Source organism: Vicia villosa, unplaced genomic scaffold (assembly GCF_029867415.1).
Source record: "Vicia villosa cultivar HV-30 ecotype Madison, WI unplaced genomic scaffold, Vvil1.0 ctg.002729F_1_1, whole genome shotgun sequence".
Lineage (NCBI taxonomy): Eukaryota > Viridiplantae > Streptophyta > Magnoliopsida > Fabales > Fabaceae > Vicia > Vicia villosa.
Genome location: NW_026706014.1, coordinates 281,332 through 303,420, shown reverse-complemented (window position 1 = coordinate 303,420; position 22,089 = coordinate 281,332). Strand labels below are relative to the sequence as shown.

Genomic DNA, 22,089 nt, shown 5'->3' with positions numbered 1-22,089 from the left:
TTTTTCTTTTTATGTTGTTGTTATATGGTGTAAAACCACACATTGAGCTCTTCCCAAATTTGACAAAAAATTTTAGTTTTTCATAAAAGTTTTTTATCTCAAAAGCGGTCTGGAATAGTATATAGAGATGAAAGGATGGTTGTTTGAGGGTATGAAGTTCGGAATAATGTGACAGAAATGGGGTTTGTTGGAACACCCTTGGTTTCCTAAAAAGAGATACGAGTCTAATGTGTAGATTTGTACCATAGTGCTTGTATCCTAAGAAGTACTCATTGAGTAGTTTATTTTGACAGTCTGGCATACTCTAGATTCACATGCATGTATGACTGGTTTGGAAATAAAAAATTTGGCACCAAATGATGAAAAGACGGTAAAAGACAACCGGCCTGCTAAGTTGGGTAACCCTCAACCAATTATTTAGCCCAAAGGGGGTTGATCCCCAAACGTCGTTAAGGACAACATATAAACCAAAAAGTTTTGAAAATTTCATCGATAACTAATTGTATCAATAGTGGCATATTCGGTGTCTAAACAAAAATTCTTAATTAGTCTTGTGCATGTGATAATTATCATAAATTTCCATTGCCTTAATTTGATTATCTGAATGAAAAAAAGGAAAATCGGAAGAAGACACTTAAGTACAAAACATAGTTAGAGAGGTATTCGAAAGGGGAGCTCAGGTTTAAAGTGTATCGCGAAAACTCTTCATGTCATATGAATACCGAACGAATTACCGCTATAGTAGATATCACCTAGGACTAGGGATACCCTACAGTAACCATAATATTCTTGATCATGCTAATTCTTAATTTCATCACTAATTTCGAAGGACATTGGAATTAGGATTGAATGTTTAAAGGTCTGCCCACTAAGGACTTAGGAGTAAACACCCTTAAGAATCGGTAATTGATCATTTAGAATTTGTTATTGAAATAAGGATTCAGAGTTGTTACATGTTAATGCACACACCTACCCTGACATGTTACTCATATTTGTCAAAAACCAACCTTTTATTTACTTATTGTTATTTTATAATTCTCCAAACCAAAACCCCCAAGGCTTTAGTTTAACTGAACTGAAATGATAACTTTATATCACTGCACAGTCCTTGAGATCGATATTTTGGGATTTCCCATTATTACTACATTGGCAGAATCGTACACTTGCTAATTTACCGATCATCAGATCATAACGATATTTGAAATGATGAAAGAAAAAGACCACAGAAGGCTCTTTATTCAAATGTTCACGTCAATACTAGTAAACTTTCATATATGCCCAACACCTGTGATGGAGTTGTGAAGTAACCATTACTAAATATTTCAGAACCTTTATCTCAAAGACAATGAATGGGATACAAAGACCCTTGATAGAAAATGAAAATTCATAAAAAAGAATTGCACAAGTGTCATACTTGTCATATATTCCTTCATCCTTAATATGACTCAAAATTCCTCAATCAGAATACAAAGTAATTTTCGTAAAAGCACCGTCAAGACAACTTGCTTAATCAAAAGCAGGAACAATGGAAGAGTAAATATGATACATCTAAGAAGATGAAGTGTCCTTTTAGGACTTGTTAATACTTTTATTTGATTTCTTTCTCGTATTGCACTTACCTTTCTAAAGGAGATTATAATCTTGCATGCAAAAGGACTTCCCTAAACACATCTAATTGTTTGCATGCAACACTCAAGAGTTTATGTTCCCAATAATCGTAACGATGATACCTCTGAAAAGACATTTAAAATATGGTGTGTAAATGAAATATTCTCTAAAAAGAAACTAAAAAGCTTCTCTTCTATTTGTCTTAAAGTGATCAAGCGATGGTCGGCATCTGAGCCTATTGTATTAAGTCCCCACCAACCTATACATCAACAAAGGCTTAAGGGGGAAACTATTCTAGGCCGGCCACATTGGCCCCAAATAACCACTAGGAAGGGGTCATACTCCTTCCAGAATCTTCCCAATACACAAAGATGATCATCTTAATGATCACAAGAGATCTCAACTAAAAGTGCATCCAACCACTCTCCATAAATTACGGGTAACAAATAGTTAATTCGTTATTTCCTTCTATATATAGAGAGAAGACGCCAAATTGAGGCAACAAGATTTCAAATTCCATTTCATTTTCACTATTCTTCTTTACATATTTATTTAAGCGTTTGAGTGTTATCCTTGTAGGACCCCCTTCCACCGCACCAAAAGTTGTGATCCATCATCACCGCTGTTAGTCCTTTCATTTCTAGTTTTGGAAAATAACACAAGTCATGACAATAAATATGGAGATTATACAAACAATGGTCAAATTATAGTTAGTTAGTGATGACACCTAAAATAGCCTCTTTTTTTTAACACTTGAATTTCATAATAAGTTAGTATTATTAGTTTAATTTGATGAACTTATCATTATACTTTCTTTGATTTTGACTTTTATGAGCAAAACGTAAATTATAAAAACTTTTTAAGGGAAAAGTCTGGCATAAGACAATATATGGAAAAATTGTGGGATGCATAGGGTCGAGTTGAACAGAAAATCGAAAATGAAAAAAAAAACAACAAGAAATAAAGTCGGATGGTGTTGTTGGGCAACACCATCATATTGCCAAGTGTGAAAAAAATGAATAATCTCAACAATTGGAGCACAAACAGACCCATTAATAAGCAACTGAGCTAGTCTGTGTTGGGAAACATGCGTTTCATTCCATCTTTTGAAATTGTCGTCTTAAAAAGCAACATTATGCGTCTGCCTCGACTTTATTTTGAACTTATGATTCCTGAACTATTTACAAGACATGTAAATCTTAGAATATGTATCTCATTTTCTTATTTTTATTTGTTGCAACTTAGAAATGATTCATTTTTTTGTTACTTATTCTTGTCATTGTTATAGTTCTTGCAACACTTCAAACTAATATCTTATTAATTCTTTTTAAGTTATTTCTTTAATTGTATATACTTTGAACTTTTATGTATCCCCGTAATATTATTCTTAATCATGTCTGAATAGTCCTTCTTTTTATAAAATTATTTTTATAAAAACTATGGTATTTATCATTGTTATTGGGTAAACATATTTATTTTGATCTTATTTTATTTCATTCTTGTAATTACGTAGTTTGCATAATCTTTTTTTTTATAGAAGACTAGTGAGGCGCAATAACATCCTAATGACTACCTAACATTCAAATTTACGTAATCTTAAATAATCGGACAAATGACCAAAAGGTGAAGTCAGATTATGTCACCTAAGAGGCACAGTCAAATGAAGGATCAAAATGTAAGTCTGATTATATAACTTATTAAGTTCCACTCTTCGAATGCGTAAGTATGTGATCTTAGATAATTAGAAGAAGGATCGAGAGGAGAAGTTTGATTATTTGATCCATAAGACTAAACAAGATCATTAACACATTAATATAATTTTAACTATCTTGAGACCACTCATTTAAACTTATGAAACTTTGATATATATCTACCATGAAAATATGGGGATTTGGTTGATATATAAGTTTCAATAAGTTTTTTACAATACTACACTATAAGAAAATTATAAGAAAATATAAAGAAGTGCTAATGTTGAGAAATTTTTAATATTTTTATAATTTATAGTTAAAAAGGTAGTGCTTAATGCTAATTATTTATGAAAAATATTAACAAATATTTTTAAAAAACTTTTTAAAAGTCTAAAGAAAAAAATATACTTTAAAAATGGAAAAAATTTCATCAATAACTAGGTTTTTTAGCAAAATTACCAAGTTTCCAAATTAATTAACCAACTAGCCAGGTTTTAAAAAACCATCTGCCCCAAAGAGGATGCGCCATGGAGGGTGGCACATACACTTAAATTTGCATGTATGCGCCATGGGGGTGACACATGTTGTGTTATGGCGCCATGGGGGGTGGCACATGCACTTATCTGCTAAAGTGCATGCGCCATACAGTGTGGGTCATGAGTGTTAGGCCCATTTTTTTAAAATTTTATTAAATTTTAAAAATAATGTCATTTAATATAAAATATCATTACATATTGCAAATAAAGTTACAATTCTTCCATGGAGTTCTTGGGTAGATGGCCCTGAGATTTCAATGCGATCAAAGTCCATGAATTCTTCCAAAATGTCCATATCCAAATCGATGAGAAAAATTCGGTTGTGTATGTTCTCATAGTTTGGTCGTGTTAGTGATGGTACGGGTTGCATGTTTGGTTGGTAGTTTTGGGGCGTTGATATGGGGTGGTTGAGAGGGAATGGTTCTTGAGGTGTTTGGAAGCCATATGTTTCCTACTGTGAATATGTTGGTTTGCGTGGGTCATGTTCGTCAATGGGGCCTATATTTGGGCTAACGTCTCTTGTGGTGGGGTCATAGGTTTGCTGGTTGTGTGGTATTGATTCTTGTAATTGTGTTTGGGAGTCCTACATGTAATTGTCTTGGGGTTGGGTGTTTGAGGTTTGGTAACTGTAACACCCCATAAATATTGATTTATTAATTTAATTGAATTTTTTAAATTAATTAATTAATATCAGTATTTTAAATTGGGATTATTGGAGAATTATGGATTAAGGGCCATTGGGCCGGATGGTGAGATTAGTAGTGTGGGGGTGCTAAGTAAGTAAGCCCATTACTAATTATTTTATGTTTTCATAAAATAAAGGGAATAAGGAAAAAGAGTGGGAACGTGAAAAAGGAGAAGTTGAAGAGAAGAGCTGAGGAACATAAAGAGGAACAGAAGAGGAAGAGACCAAAATCAAGAATTTGGCTAAGGTAAGGGGAGACTCTTCCAATTATCATCTCTTATCGTAATAATGAATGATAGTGCATGATTGGTTGTGTTGTTTGGGTCAATTTGATTATATGTCAGAGTTAGGTTTTTGGGTTCTAAAGAATTGATTAAAAATTGGGTGTTTGGTGTATAAATTGATATAAGATGATAGTCTGATAAGTATGAATGAATCCTATGAATGAAAGTGTGAAAAAGGACAGTTTTAGACTCAAAATCGTGGACTGATAGGAGTAAAAAGAGTGAGAATTGGACTGGTACGAAATTGCAATTTTTTGGAAAATTACTGGTGTTTCGCGTATGGAACAGTGTCATACGCGTATGGGATGAGGCTATACGCGTTTGAGGGACAATCCCCAGGGGCGATACGCGTATGATACGCGGATGCCCTGTCCCAAAAACCAAGTTCTGGTGAATTGCGTATGAGGAGCGTATGAGAGTGGCCATACGCGTATGAGAAATTTTTAAGGAAGATTTAGGTTCTGCTAATACGCCTATGAAGAGGCCGATACGCGTATAGGATACTTTCTGGGCAATTTTGGCTCTGGTGAAACGCGTATGATATGCGTATGGTGAAGGGTAATACGCGTATGGGTTAGGTCATATGCGTATGGCTGTTGTGTGTTAAATTTTCTGTTTTTGTGTTTTTGCTTCGAAAGTTCAATGATGCGTAACTTTTGATTTGTAGGCCTGTTTTGAGCGCAGTTTTGAGAATGATGAACCTTGTGGTATGATCTTGTGTTTAATGATGATTTGAATTATATTGAATGATGCTAATATACATATGAACATACTTAATGATGATGATGATGATGATGATATAAGTATGTTGTGTATGTTGCATTCATTTCATAATCCTTTGTTGAGGGCTGAATCCTAATGATGAGGGGATTCAGTGAAGGGCATAATTCCCATTGTGTGGAATTTGTGCTGGCAGGGCTGTATCTTGACGATGTTGGATCGGTCGGTGGGTTATTCCCATTGATGATGTTTGGTACCACATGCATAGAGTCAATTGCATCCATATACATGAATTTGATGACATGACTGAATGTACTTCATTGTTATGATTGGTAGTATGTGTTATGTGTGATGATGGATTATCTTAATATAGCTGAATTGGGTGAATAATATAACTATTGATGTGTTGTTATTTATAATGCAATAATATTTGTTAATTGCGAATGAGACTCACCCTTACACTATATTTTTTAGATTGAGGATAGCGGCTTCGACTTGGTGAGGATTAGCTCACGAGTCTTCGTTTAGTTAGCGTCAGGTGTCATGCTCTGATAGATGTAACACTGGGGAACATTATGTTTTGAAATTAATTTGATAACTCTGTTTTGTTTTAATTTAATTTTGAGGATTTATGGTATTGATGATGAAATGCTATTTTGATTATTTATTCTACTGTGTAAACATGAGGTTGATGAGTTATTAAAGGATTATTCCCTAGTAAATGCATGACAGTGACGGATAATGTTTATTTTATTATCAATTGTGGCACCCTTGTTTGCATGTACTCTGATTTAATTATTAATTATCGCGGGGTTTAGAAGGGTGTTACAATAGTGGTATCAGAGCATAGTCGGTCGTTGTGACCAGAGTCTTAGTGTCAGTCTTTCATGTGTATGCGACTAGTACGAGTTAACTTGTCGATACTTTTGTTCTGATTAAATTGTTTATGATATAAGCAGAGCAATGGCTGGAAGAGGTGGAAGAAACGATGATGCTATCGCCGAGGCTTTGGGCATGATTGTTGGTGTGCTGGGAGGAAATGCCGGAGGAGCAGGGATTGGTGCTGACAAGCAATTGGGGAATTTTCAGAGGAACAATCCTCCATTGTTAAAGGGCACGCATGATCCTGAAGGTGCTCAGAAATGGCTAAAAGAGATCGAGAGGATTTTCAGAGTCATCGATTGTGCTGAGAATCTGAAGGTGAGGTATGGTACGCATATGTTGTCCGAAGAAGCTAATGGCTGGTGGATGGCGACTAGAGCCGAACTGGATGCTGATGGTGTAGATGTTTCTTGGGTTGTGTTCAAAAGGGATTTTTTGAGAAGGTACTTCCCTGAGGACGTTCGAGGCAGGAAGGAAATTGAATTCTTGGAGCTGACTCAAGGTAATATGACGGTACCAGAATATGCTTCGAAGTTTGTTGAGTTGGCGAAGTACTACGTTCACTACAACAATGATGAAGCTAGTGAGTTCTCAAAGTGTATCAAATTTGAGAATGGTCTTCGTGATGAGATCAAGCAAGGTATTAGGTATCAGAGGATTCGGCGATTTTTTGATTTAGTGGACTGTAGCAGATTCTTCGAAGAGGATAACATTAAGCTGAAGTCATCTCACTCTCGCGAGTTAGTTGACAGAAAGGGTAAGAAGCCTATGGATAGGGGTAAGTCGTACGGTAGAGGTAAAGCTGTGGATGGGAAAAAGCCTAGCAGGGGAGACTCCAGTGCTTTTGTCAGGTGCTACAACTGTGGCGAAATTGGGCACCGTAGGAATGAATGTAAGCTTGATCAGAAGAAATGTTTTAAGTGTGATAAATTGGGTCATGTTGCTGCTAACTGTATGAAGAGGGTTGTGACTTGCTACAACTATGATGAAGAAGGTCATATTAGTCCGAATTGTACTAAGCCAAAGAAGAACCAATCGGGAGGAAAGGTTTTTACTTTGACTAGGTCAGAGACTACTCCAGAGGATCGATTGATTAAAGGTGCGTGTTTTATTCATGGCACACCTTTAGTTGCAATTACAGATACTGGAGCGACTCACTCTTTTATTTCGTTGGATTGTGCTAAGAGTCTGAATTTAGAAATATCTAACATAAATGGAAGCATGGTTATTGACACTCCTGCGTCGGGTTCAGTAACTACTTCATCTGCTTGTTTGAATTGTCCGGTTGATATTTTTGGTAGAGAATTCGGAATGGACTTAGTGTGCCTTCCGTTTAAACAACTTGATGTAATCCTGGGGATGAACTGGTTAGAGTTTAACCGTGTTCATATCAACTGTTTTACGAAGATAGTATTGTCTCATGAGGCTATTAATGCTGATGATCTGGCGATGACTGCTAGACAAATGAATGAGGCTGTCGGAGATGGTGCAACAGTTTTTATGTTATTTGCGCCGATGGACTTGAAGGAGAAATCGGCAAGTAGTGAACTACCAGTGGTATGTGATTTTCCAGAAGTTTTTCTGTAAGATGTGAACGAATTGCCACCAGAAAGAGAAGTGGAATTTGCTATTGATTTGATTCCGGGAACTAGTCCAGTGTCGATGGAACCGTATCGTATGTTGCCGTCTAAGTTGGCTGAACTAAAGAAACAGTTGGAAGAATTGCTTGAGAAGAAATTCATTCGTCCGAGTGTTTCTCCGTGGGGTGCGCCAGTGTTGCTAGTAAAGAAGAAAGAGGATTCGATGAGGATGTGTGTAGATTACAGATAATTGAACAAGGTTACTATCAAGAATCGGTATCCACTACCGAGGATTGATGATTTAATAGAACAGCTAGTTGGAGCGTGGGTATTTAGTAAGATTGATCTGAGGTCTGGGTATCACCAAATTCGTGTGAAAGATGACGATATTCAGAAGATTGCCTTTAGAACGAGATATGGACATTATGAGTATTCGGTAATGCCGTTTGGAGTTACTAATGCACCTGGTGTTTTTATGGAGTATATGAATAGGATCTTCCATCCTTATCTCGATAAGTTCGTGGTGGTGTTTATAGATGATATCCTGATATATTCAAAGAATGAGGAAGAACATGCGGGACATCTCAGAACTGTGTTAGAGCTGTTAAGAGAGAAGAAACTTTTTGCCAAATTGTCGAAGTGTGAATTTTGGTTGGAAGAAGTTAGTTTTCTTGGACATGTGATTTCTAAGAATGGTATTGCTGTTGATCCTACAAAATAGAAGCGATATCTCAGTGGGAAGCTCCGAAATCAGTGTCGGAAATTCGTAGTTTTCTTGGTCTTGCAGGTTACTACAGGAAGTTTATAGAAGGCTTTTCAAAGTTAGCACTGCCGTTAACTAAATTGACCAGGAAAGGTCGGGCTTTTATTTGGGATTCAAAATGTGAAGAAGGATTCCAAGGGTTGAAGAAGAGGTTGACAAGTGCTCCTATCTTGATTTTTCTGAATCCGACAGAATCGTTTATGGTTTATTGTGATGCGTCACTGATGGGTTTAGGTGGTGTATTGATGCAGAATCAACAAGTGGTCACTTATGCGTCGAGGCAACTCAAAGTGCATGAAAGGAATTATCTGACTCATGATTTAGAGTTAGCAGCTGTGGTCTTCGTTTTGAAGTTGTGGCGACATTATTTGTATGGCTCGAGATTCGAAGTGTTTAGCGATCATAAGAGTCTGAAGTATCTCTTCGATCAGAAAGAGCTTAATATGAGACAGAGGAGGTGGTTGGAATTTCTTAAGGATTATGGTTTTGGTTTGAATTACCATCCTGGTAAGGCAAACGTTGTTGCTGATGCGTTGAGTAGGAAGCCTTTGCACATGTCTATGCTAATGGTGAAGGAATTGGATTTGATTGAACAATTCAGAGACTTGAGTTTGGTGTGTGAAGATACTCCTAATAGTGTTAAATTGGGTATGCGAAAGCTGACTAGTGGTATTCTTGAAGAGATTAGAGAAGGTCAGAAAACTGATGTTGAGTTGATTGATAAGATGACTTTGATTAACCAAGGTAAAGGCGGTGAATTCAGAATCGACGAGAATGGTATATTGAGGTTTGGTGATCGAGTTTGTGTTCCTGATGTTGTTGAGCTTCGGAAGAGTATCCTGGAGGAAGGACACCGTAGTGGATTAAGTATTCATCCTGGTGCTACCAAGATGTATTATGATTTGAAAAAGCTGTTTTGGTGGCCTGGAATGAAGAAAGATATTGTTGAGTTTGTGTATTCTTATTTGACGTGTCAGAAGTCAAAAATTGAGCATCAGAAGCCATCTGGGTTTATGCAACCAATGTTTATTCCTGAGTGGAAGTGGGATAGCATATCAATGGATTTTGTTTCTGGTTTGCCGAGAACTGTTAAGAATTGTGAAGCTATATGGGTTGTTGTGGACAGGTTGACGAAGTCTGCACATTTTATACCAGTAAGAATGGATTATTCGATGGTGAAGCTGGCTCAGTTATATATTGAGAAGATAGTTAGTCTACATGGTATTCCTTCGAGTATCGTGTCTGACAGGGATCCGAGATTTACGTTAAAGTTCTGGGAAGATTTGCAGAAGGCTTTGGGTACTAAGCTGAGATTAAGTTTTGCTTATCATCCGCAGGCGGATGGACAGACTGAGAGGACGATTCAATCGTTGGAGGATTTGTTGTGTGCTTGTATGCTAGAAAAAGGAGATGCTTGGGATAGTTATCTGCCTTTGATTGAATTTTCCTACAACAACAGTTTTCATTCGAGCATTGGTATGGCTCCGTTTGAGGCTTTGTATGGTAGGAGATGTAGAACACCGTTGTGTTGGTACGAATCTGGTGAGAGTGCTGTGATCGGACCAAAAATTGTACAACAGACTACGGAGAAGATTAAGATGATTCAAGAGAAGATGAAAGCTTCTCAGAGTCGTCAGAAGAGTTACCATGACAAGAGGAGAAGGACACTTGAGTTTCAAGAGGGAGATCATGTGTTAATGAGGGTTACTCCTATGACGGGTATTGGTCGGGATTTGAAGTCAAAGAAGTTGACTCTGCGTTTTATTGGACCGTTTCAGATTTCAGAACGAGTAGGCGAAGTTGCCTATCGTATTGCTTTACCGCCGATGCTTGCGAATTTGCATGATGTATTTCATGTGTCTCAGTTGAGGAGATACGTCACGGATCCGTCTCATGTGATCCAGATAGATGATGTACAGGTGAAAGATAACTTAACCGTTGAAGCTTTACCCGTGAGGATTGAAGATCGAAAGCTGAAGCAGTTACATGGCAAAGAGATAGCTTTGGTCAGAGTGGCTTGGGGAGGACCAGCTGATGGGAATGTTACCTGGGAGCTAGAAAGCCAGATGAAGGATTCCTATCCGGAACTCTTTACTTGAGGTATGTTTTCGAGGACGAAAACTCTTTTAGTGGGGGGAGTTGTAACACCCCATAAATTTTGATTTATTAATTTAATTGAATTTTTTTAAATTAATTAATTAATATCAGTATTTTAAATTGGGATTATTGGAGAATTATGGATTAAGGGCCATTGGGCCGGATGATGAGATTAGTAGTGTGGGAGTGCTAAGTGAGTAAGCCCATTACTAATTATTTTATCTTTTCATAAAATAAAGGGAATAAGGAAAAAGAGTGGGAACGTGAAAAAGGAGAAGTTGAAGAAAAGAGTTGAGGAACGTAAAGAGGAACAGAAGAGGAAGAGACCAAAATCAAGAATTTGGCTAAGGTAAGGGGGACTCTTCCAATTATCATCTCTTATCGTAATTATGAATGATAGTGCATGATTGGTTGTGTTGTTTGGGTCAATTTGATTATATGTCAGAGTTAGGTTTTGGGGTTCTAAAGAATTGATTAGAAATTTGGTGTTTGGTGTATAAATTGATATAAGATGATAGTCTGATAAGTATGAATGAATCCTATGAATGAAAGTGTGAAAAGGACTGTTTTAGACTCAAAATCATGGACTGATAGGAGTAAAAACGAGTGAGAATTGGACTGGTACGAAATTGCAGGTTTTTGGAAAATTACTGGTGTTTCGCGTATGGAACAGTGTCATACGCGTATGGGATGAGGCCATACGCATATGAGGGACAATCCCCAGAGGCGATACGCGTATGATATGCGGCTGCCCTGTCCCAAAAACCAAGTTCTGGTGAATTGCGTATGAGGAGCGTATGAGAGTGGCCATACGCGTATGAGAAATTTTTAAGGAAGATTTAGGTTCTGCTGATACGCGTATGAAGAGGCCGATACGCGTATGGGATACTTTCTGGGCAATTTTGGCTCTGGTGAAACGCGTATGATACGCGTATGGTGAAGGGCAATACGCGTATGGGTTAGGTCATACGCGTATGGCTGCTGTGTGTTAAATTTTCTGTTTTTGTGTTTTTGCTTCGAAAGTTCAATGATGCGTAACTTTTGATCTGTAGGCCTGTTTTGAGCGCTGTTTTGAGAATGATGAACCTTGTGATTTGATCTTGTGTTTAATGATGATTTGAATTATATTGAATGATGCTAATATACATATGAACATACTTAATGATGATGATGATATAAGTATGTTGTGTATGTTGCATTCATTTCATAGTCATTTGTTGAGGGTTGAATCCTAATGATGAGGGGATTCAGTGAAGGGCATAATTCCCATTGTGTTGAATTTGTGCTGGCAGGGCCGTATCTTGACGATGTTGGATCGGTCGGTGGGTTACTCCCATTGATGATGTTTGGTACCACATGCATAGAGTCAGTTGCATTCATATGCATGAATTTGATGACATGACTGAATGTACTTCATTGTTATGATTGGTATTATGTGTTATGTGTGATGATGGATTTTCTGAATATAGCTGAATTGGGTGAATAATAAAAATATTGATGTGTTGTTATTTATAATGCAATAATATTTGTTAATTGCGAATGAGACTCACCCTTACACTATTTTTTAGATTGAGGATATCGGCTTCGACTTGGTGAGGATGAGCTAATGAGTCTTTGTTTAGTTAGCGTCAAGTGTCATGCTCTGATAGATGTAACACTGGGGAACATTATGTTTTTAAATTAATTTGATAACTCTGTTTTGTTTTAATTTAATTTTGAGGATTTGTGGTATTGATGATGAAATGCTATTTTGATAATTTATTCCGCTGTGTAAACATGAGGTTGATGAGTTATTGAAGGATTATTCCCCAGTAAATGCATGACAGTGATGGATAATGTTTATTTTATTATCAATTGTGGCACCCTTGTTTGCATGTACTCATATATAATATAACATCTAGTTTTAAGTATTATTTCAACCTCAGTCGAATTTTCATTTAAATTCATTGAGCCATAATACTCTTTAAGGTCATTTAGATTAATACTTTGACCTCTTGATCTCGACCTTGACCATTCTTCTACCATATCTCTCTCCAAAATTTGCTCGCATTGGACATTGGCTTGTTGAACTGAGTCATTTATCGTCTTACCATTAATCGGGAGACCCCAACAACATGTACATGTCCTTAAGTGTGACTGTCTATGAAGCACGGACACTGCAATTGGTTTGCGTGTCCGACACGTGTTGGTGTTTGACACACGTCTGACACCGGTACGACACATGTCAGACCGTTTTTTGAGGTGTCCCGAAAAAAAAGAAAAAAAATTAGAAGACACGGCCAAGACACGGCCGGACACGGGAAAGACACGCAAAGTTGAATTAATTTTTTTTTTGTAAACCTAAAATTTCTAAATCTTAAAAATATTTTATTTTTACATAAAATCAAATTTAATATTCAGATCTTTTTCTATTGAAATAAAATAAAATAAAATTTTAAACCTAAATATTATATAAGGGATGGAATATTAGTTAACCCTATTCATATTCTTCTTAGAAAGAACTTTCTTCTGCAAAACCTTATACTAACTTACCGTTGCCGACATCTTTATCTTTAGTTGAATCTCTTTATTTTTCTTCAATCTTCCAAAAGGTTATATGAATATTTAAGTTATTTAACTAATCTTCGGATGCTTTTCTTCTATATGTATGTTATTTACAACTGCGTTTTTCTTCTGCTCTTAATGTGTAACTCTGAAGTTGTGAACTCAACTGATGCTTCTATAATGTTATTCTGCTTTTTATGTGTTTACTAAGTAATGTATCCTTTAGTATAGAACAATGTGTAATGTATAAAAACAAATATTGAAAGTTGTGTAAATCTAATAGCTATGTGTAAAAGCTAAGTGCTGCAAGTTGTCATAAATTATGATTTTTCTTTGTAGGATAAGATAACCCATGTGCTAAAGCAGTCAAAAGTTAAAAAATTGTACTTTTTAAAATTATATTAACTTAAGAGGTAGTAGTACAAAAAGTGATTTATTTATAGTGTGGTACTGATAGTAGGTAAATAGTACTTGTATTAGTAATTTTTATGTGTGAAGTTGTAAACGTGATGGTTCTAATATTTATAATAATTATCTAATTATAATTTCTTATACTTTTTTGTTTTGTTTTGAATGATTACTATTATAATAATTTTAATAAGGCTTAATTGCAATTTTAGTCCCCCTATTATCCATTTTTTTGGGTTTTGGTCCCCCTATTTTAAAATCCGGAATTTTAGTCCCTATGTTTTAGTTTTTTGAGGATTTTGGTCCCCCTGCAAATTCAAAGGCAATTTTAAATGAAATGACCTTCACATTGATGATGTGTCCGTGTCAGTTCAGCATTGAAATGTTCAAAAAACTAATTTTATTTAAGATTTATGTTTAACATGTAATCAATGTGAGTTCCATTTCATTAAAAATTGCCTTCGAATTTGCAAGGGGACCAAAATCCTCAAAAAACTAAAATAAAGGGACTAAAATTCCGGATTTTAAAATAGAGGGACCAAAACTCAAAAAAATGGATAATAGAGGGACCAAAATTGCAATTAAGCCTTTTAATAAATTTGTGTAGAGATGAGTACTTCTCATTCTAGTCCTTCTAATCCTGACAAAGAAAAAGCTGATGAAACAAGACCTTTATGGAAGTATGTTACAAAAATAAAGAGTTTTAGTGGTAATGGAGGAGGAAATTTTGAAATAAAATGTAATCTTTGTGACATTGTTTTTAATGGATCATATACTACATTAAGATCACATTTGTTGAAGATTTCGGGAAAGGGAGTTAGATCTTGTGTGAAGATAACAACCGCAAAACTTATAGAATTGAAGAAGATGGACAATGAAGCTAAATCTAAGGAGGAGAAGTCTAAACGAAAATTTGTCTCTTTGCCTCCTAATTCTAGTGAAGGTCAAAATATTGTTGGTGCTAATCCAAAAAAAGAAAGAAATGCATCAACAATAGAAGGTTCTTTTAATACGCAAGCTAGAGAAACACTCGATTCTGAAATTACTAGGATGTTTTACTTTGCCGGACTACCATTTCATTTAGCAAGAAATCCTCATTTTAGGAGGGCATTATCCATTGCTGCTAACAGTAGTATTCCTGGTTACCAACCTCCTGGTTATAATAAATTAAGAACAACATTGCTTATAAAAGAGAGGCAACACGTGGAGAATTTATTGCAACCAATTAAAAATTCATGGAACCAAAAGGGTGTGACAATTGTTAGTGATGGATGGAGTGACCCACAAAGAAGACCTCTTATTAATTTCATGGTTGTCACAGAGAGTGGTCCTATGTTTTTAAAGGCAATAGATTGTTCAAATGGGATAAAAGATAAGGAATTCATTGCAAAAAAAATGAGGGAGGTCATCATGGAGGTCGGACCTTCAAATGTCGTGCAAATAGTGACAGACAATGCAACAGTTTGTAAGGCAGCTGGTTTAATAATTGAGGCTGAGTTTCCTTCTATTTTTTGGACTCCGTGTGTTGTCCACACATTAAATCTTGCTTTCAAAAATATTTGTGCAGCTAAGGATATTGAAAGAAACAATGATGTTTACAAAGAGTGTTCATGGATCACAAAAATTGCAGAAGATGCAATTTTTATAAAAAAGTTTGTAATGTGTCATTCCATGAGATTATCGATTTTTATTTCATTCAATTCCTTAAAATTTCTCTCTATCGCTCCAACAAGATTTGCCTATACTACTGTAATGCTCAGAAGGTTTAAATTATTGAAGAGAGATCTTCATAATATGGTGATTAGTGAGCAATGGTTTTCTTATAAAAAATATGATGTTGAAAAGGCTAAATTTGTGAAGGAAACTTTGTTAGATGATAATTGGTGGGATCGGGTTAATTATATTATTTCTTTCACTAGTCCTATCTATGATGTTCTTAGAAGAACTGATACAGAAGCTTCATGTCTCCACCTAATATATGAAATGTGGGATTCAATGATTGAAGAAGTGAGGAAGGCTATATATAAATATGAAAGAAAGGCGGAAAATGAACAATCAACCTTTCATGAGATTGTGCACTCGATATTGATTTCTCGTTGGACAAAGAGTAGCAGACCTCTTCATTGTTTAGCTCATTCCTTAAATCCAAGGTTATTTATTGATTATTATTATTATTATTAAATATTAATTTAAAAAAATGTTTGTTTATATTTATTTTAAGATTGAGTATATTCATATTCATTGTGTGCGTATATATTATATATTAAATTGTAGGTATTATAGTCATTAATGGCTTAGTGAAGATCCTAATCGAGTTTGTCCACATCAAGATAAGGAGCTCACTCATGAAAGAGGAAAATGCTTTAAAAGGCTTTTTCCTGATGCCGATGAAAGGAGGAAAGTGAATGTAGAGTTTGTCAACTTCTCAGATGGAAGAGAAGGTTTTGCTGACATTGATTCATTAAATGATATGGGTTTAATGGATCCAAAAACTTGGTGGCTAGTTCATGGCGTTCATGCTCCAATACTTCAAAAGGTTGCCCTTAAGCTACTTACGCAACTGTGTTCATCTTCTTGTAGTGAAAGGAATTGGAGTACATATTCATTTATACATTCACTAAAGAGAAACAAGATGGCACCACAAAGGGCAGAAGATTTAGTATTTGTTCATAGCAACCTTCGATTGCTTTCAAGGAATAGTCCACAATATAAGCAAGAGGAAACTAAAATGTGGGATATTGCCGGAGACAATTTTGGATCACTTGATGATTGCAGAATTCTTGAAGTTGCTAATCTTTCTTTAGATGAACCTGAGTTAGAGAATGAATTTTCAATGATGGTGATCAATTAGAGGGTTAAATGCCTTAATATATTTTAATTGTTAGTGTTTTTTTTCTAGTAAAAGTATTACTTTGGATGAAAGACAATAAATTTTATATTAAGTATTTTTTATATTTGAATTATATTATATATTTTGGAATAAATATTTTAATTATAATAATATATATCGGTGTCGGTGTCCTATGTTTTTGAAATTATCGGTGTCAGCGTGTCCGTGTCTCGGTGTCAGTGTCAGAGTCTGTGCTTCATAGGTGATTGTACATTCACCTATTGGAAGTGAAAAATGTGTGTTTTGGATCTCCATCTTTCTAACGAAGCGAGTATAAATTTTGGATGAATAGTGCAGTTAGATATTATGTGACTATTTGCATTGCCAAAAATAGTCACATAATACTTTAAAAGGATAGGAAAGTTGAAGTAAAAATGTTTTACTTCTCCTGATTGAAGATCCTCTATGTTACATTATTATTAAAATGAGTTGTTTACAATTATTATGTTGGATTTTGTTGGAAGACTTTAATGCTTTCTAGTTCGTTTCTAAGGTCTTCCCCCAGGGTAAACGATAATGCGGTTTCTGTCATTTAACTCTCATCTCATATTGCTAGCTGCTTCCTTGCAATTATGCTGTTGGGATCATGCGTATAGAATTCCAGTATTGTGTTTTTCCTCTCTTATTCCTCGATTTCGTGGAAGCAACATAGTATGTCTAGATTAAGACCTAAGATCTGGGACCATATCCTTGGAGACTATTCTTGTTTTTTATATTAACTAATGGATGCAAGCTAGTATGCAAGAATAAGACAATGAACTGACCACGCCATTGTGCTAGTACTTTTGGTTTTTTGAAAAATACTAATACTATCTTACTATTTGATATGATTGCTGTAAAACAAAAAAACTTAAATAATATGTTGGTCCATGTAACTTAGCGTGTTTTTGCTTATAGTCTTTAATCTAGATTTTTTTTAAATAGTCCCAGGATGTGAATTTTTTTTGGTTTTATTTTTCAATTTAAAATCCAAAGAAATATCATAGGAAAATTCGCAAGAAACTAATAGTTTTCAAATCCGCAAGAAAATACGCAAGGAAAAACTGCATGAAACCTACAGATTTTCTTGTGAATGTTGGATTTAAGGATTAAAACCAAAAAAAAAATTAACATATAGGGACTATTTTAAGAAAAAGTCCAGATTAGGGACTAAAAACAAAAATACGCTAAATTACAGGGACCAACATATTATTTAAGCCAACAAAAAACTACTATCTGATCTGATTTTTAGTACTTGAATGACCTGACATTTTATCTTATTAAATGGATTTTATCTTGTTCTTGGTCCTTTTCTACTACTGATACTTTGCATATATCCCGGATACTTAGGCTATGTTTGTGAGTTTGGAAGGGAGCGGAGGGAAAGCCTTCTGAAAATGAAATTTTAAAAAATTATAAGAAAATATTTGATATTTTTTGAAAAAATGATTTTGTTTAGGATGATAAAAGAGTCATTATCATTATGTTTACGGTGATTTCCGGTAAACAACCGCTAGTCCTCCAAACTATAAGTAAATATGATTTGGTTACTCGCAGGATCGACTAGATTGATCCTAGGACACATAGTCAAAAAGATTGTTATTAATGGTCATTCGAACCATATTTATGATTTATCTTTGTCAATAAGAGTTTCTTCGAATAAAACAAGTAAACTTGATAGTGACTTTGTTATATGCAAGTATAACTTCAACAAAAGGGTAAGTAAAAATAAGACATGAAATGAAAACTGTTTAAAGTGCAAAGAATCTAAAATTGCAGAAATATTAAATACTTCAAAAGTAAATGACATGAAAATAACAGTACAAGAATGTAAATGGCAAGAAGTAAATGAAATGCAATAATACTGAAAAGATATCTGAAAACGAAAAGGGAATACACATGTATTAAAATGGTGGTGTCATACGTACATTTCTCAGCGAACTCTTTCTCTTTAACACTTGATACTTGAGTAATATGTGAGTGATTTGTACAAAATGAACACACAGAATCCTAACATTAAGACTCCTATTTATACTAATTTCGACCTTAACGGCCCTACGCTAATCTAATGCCACGTTTCTCAAAAGAACTCCAGGGATGCCATCTGTTGTTAGACAGTTACGAAACCGTCTTCGAATTTCAAATCTTCCCGCCTAAGTCCTTCTTCGACGCGTGGCAGTGTATTTAACATTAAAACACTACGAAAACACGCTAATTAGTAATACTTTAACATATTTCATGAAATTTGCCTAAGTCTTCGAAGACATGCACTCCTATGAGCTTCAGTGTTCATCATCTCCGTTGTGACTTAGAAATCTTCACTCTCGAAGCATGGCCATCAGGAGCCATTTTCTTATCTTCAAACGATGGTCATCAGTAACCATCTCTTCTTCGAATTTTTATTCTTCGAAGAACCATATATTTGCAAAACGAAATCTTCAGCTAACACATTACTAAATATTTAATTTTCAAATTAGTATAACAACCTAAAAGATATTTGGAAAATTTATGTAAGCCCTCCAAAACCCTCCTTCAGTATAATTTTTGAGTTCCCCTATTTTATGGAGTGTTTGATGTTATGAATAAAATCAAACCCTCCTACTCAAAATCTTTTTTATTCTTTTCATTCAATTCTTCCTATTTTACAAAGTCCTCCCCTCCATTCTCTTCCAAACTCGCAAACAAAACCTTAGTAAAATTCTGACTTAGGTGCAACTGACCACTTGACATTTGATTACATATTGTTTTATTCTTATGCCTCCCATTCAGTATTCATTATATTATTTGGCTGAAGGCTCTCATGTCCATGTTGTTTTTGGTAATATTGACCTTCAACATGTTGAATAAACTTTAATGTTATTAAGTGTGTTTTTATTGATAAGTTAGTGGAAAAATAAAGAGTCTCTTGTAGTTGAAAGGCCAAGAGTTCTTGTAGTGGAAAAGCCAAGAGATAGTGGCATATTAAGAGTATTTATTTGCTTTAATTTCCTAGTATAGCAGAAGTCTTTCAGGTCTATATAAAGACTTGTTTGTATTTTCATTTTCAAGAAGAAAGTAAAAAGTGCAGTTTTAAAGTAAGATATCCACCAGTGGAAGTATAGTGTAAAAAGTGTTCTGTGCAATTTTAAAGCAAGTCTTCCACTAGTGGAAGTATAGTGTTAAAAGTGTCCAAAATTGTTACAACTGCAGAATAGAAGTAGCAGTCATTTTTTTTACAAATTGGCATCAGAGCTAATGGCGGATACGATGAGTCAAATGCCGCTACCACGATTAACGAAGGTGAATTACAAAAATTGGAGTATCCAAATGAAAGCTCTTCTTGGATCTCTAGATTCGTGGGAGACAGTCGAAACTGGTTTCACAGAACCAGATAATATCGGAGGGTATACAACGGCTCAAACCAAGGCGTTGAAAGAGACGCGTTCGAAGGATATGACGACACTGTACATCTTATTTCGAGCTGTTGATGAATCGGGCTTTGAAAAGATCGCAGGTGCAACGACTTCGAAACAAGCATGGGACACGTTAGAAAAAGTATACAAAGGAGCTGACCGAGTCAAGCAAGTTCGTCTTCAAACTCTTCGAGGAGAACTGGAGAGAATGAAGACGAAGGAGTCGGAAACTGTATCAGAATACATCACGCGTTTGCAAACAGTGGTGAATAAACTCAATCGAAATGGAGAAACAATGACTGATGCTCGTATTGTCGAAAAGATTCTCAGATCTTTAACTGATAACTTTGAGAATGTTGCGTGCGCGATAGAAGAATCGAAGGACCTTGCAACGCTCACAGTCGAAGAGCTAGCTAGTTCTCTCGAGGCACACGAACAACGTAAGATCAAAAAGAAGGAGGAGACAAACGACGAAGCAGTTCAGACCAAGGAGTCCACCAAAGACGAAAAGGTGCTCTTTTCTCAAAACTTTCAAGGAAGAGGACGTGGCCGTGGAGGTCGTGACAGTGGTCGAAGTGGTCGAGGCATCAACTTTGAGAGAGGACAGTCGAGCCAGCAAAATTGGCATGGCAGAGGACGTGGTCAAAGAGGTGGTCGATCGAACTACTCCAACGTCTAATGTTACAAATGTAACAAACATGGTCATTATGCAAAAGATTGCAACTCCTACAAATGCTATAACTGTGATAAAATGGGACATCTTGCAAAAGATTGTCGAGTCGAAAAGAAGGTAGAAGAAACAACCAATCTAGCTTTGGAAGCCGAAGCGAATGAAGGTGTCATACCCCAAAATTTGCCCATCATATTTCAAAATATTTTGACTCATATGATCTTCAAATGCCTAAAGATATACAAGAAGAAAGCACGCAGTCTTTCCTCCTAAACAATGAGGACCAAAACTATGGTTTCATTCTTTCCAAGAAAAATCAACTTCTGATACCTCAAGTGGACTTCATGGTCTCTCATATGCCTCATAGTATCCTCAGGCCAAGATACAAGCTCTGATTGCTCAATCAACAGCTCAAATGGTCAATAATCGACTAGTTGACCTAAAAGTCAAAACATGGTCAAACCACAGTCAAAACTTCTGATTTTTGGTCGACATCCTCATTATGAAGTATCATTCATCATTTGATCATGATTCATCAAGGAAATTTCAAAAATCCACAAAAGGAAAAAGTTTCTAAATTAGGGTTTTTTGGACTAAAAGTCAACTAAACTTTGACCAGCCATAACTTTCACATGGAACATCAGAAATTTCCCATCCAAATCTCAATTTGAAGGAAATTGAATTCTCTACAACTTTGTCTCTCACATGCCAAGGCTAAAAATGCTTCATTTAAGAGAAATAAGCCAATGCATTACAGGTCCTCCGAAAAGGTCAACGAAAACACCTTTTGGGTCAAAGCTCATAACTTGAGCATGGAATATTTAATCGAGATGAAACCAAAAGCATCATTTAGAGGACATTCTAAGCCTTCTAAAAATCTCAAAAAAACCTTCCATACAATAAAAAAACGAATGAGTTATGGTTTTCACAAGTTGGTCAATTTTGAGGAAATGCACTTAATGCAAAATGGAGAATTTTGATATTTTTGGGCCCAATTATTTGACTCCAAACTTAATCCATGGACCATCCACGACCCATAGGCCATTTAGATTATTTTTAGTATTTATCATTTATTTTATTTTGAATTTAATCATTTAAATTCAATTTAAAATTGAATAAAATACTAGAAATAGTCAAAGATTTTATTTGGTTCCAAAATTGATGCAATATACCATAAAAAGTCAAGGCCAATCAAGGGAATTTCGTTCAAGGGATAATTGGAAACATTTGATACCAACTTAGAAAATTTCCATACAAAACTCAATCAAAAAATATCTCATACAAAGCCCAAAAATTTGAAGAGATAATAACCCTAATAATATCTCTATATATAGGCGAAGAGACTCAGCATAAGGGTTGG

At 35.3% G+C, this 22,089-nt stretch overlaps 1 protein-coding gene across 1 annotated transcript; it reads left to right on the top strand.

The window, feature by feature from the left end:
* The first annotated feature begins 14,407 nt into the window (after window positions 1-14,407).
* On the top strand, window positions 14,408-16,649 carry LOC131639665 (uncharacterized). The gene is made up of 2 exons (XM_058910145.1): window positions 14,408-15,948; window positions 16,097-16,649. Exons 1-2 carry the CDS (start codon window positions 14,408-14,410, stop codon window positions 16,647-16,649), a joined length of 2,094 nt encoding a protein of 697 aa, XP_058766128.1.
* Window positions 16,650-22,089: the final 5,440 nt, after the last annotated feature.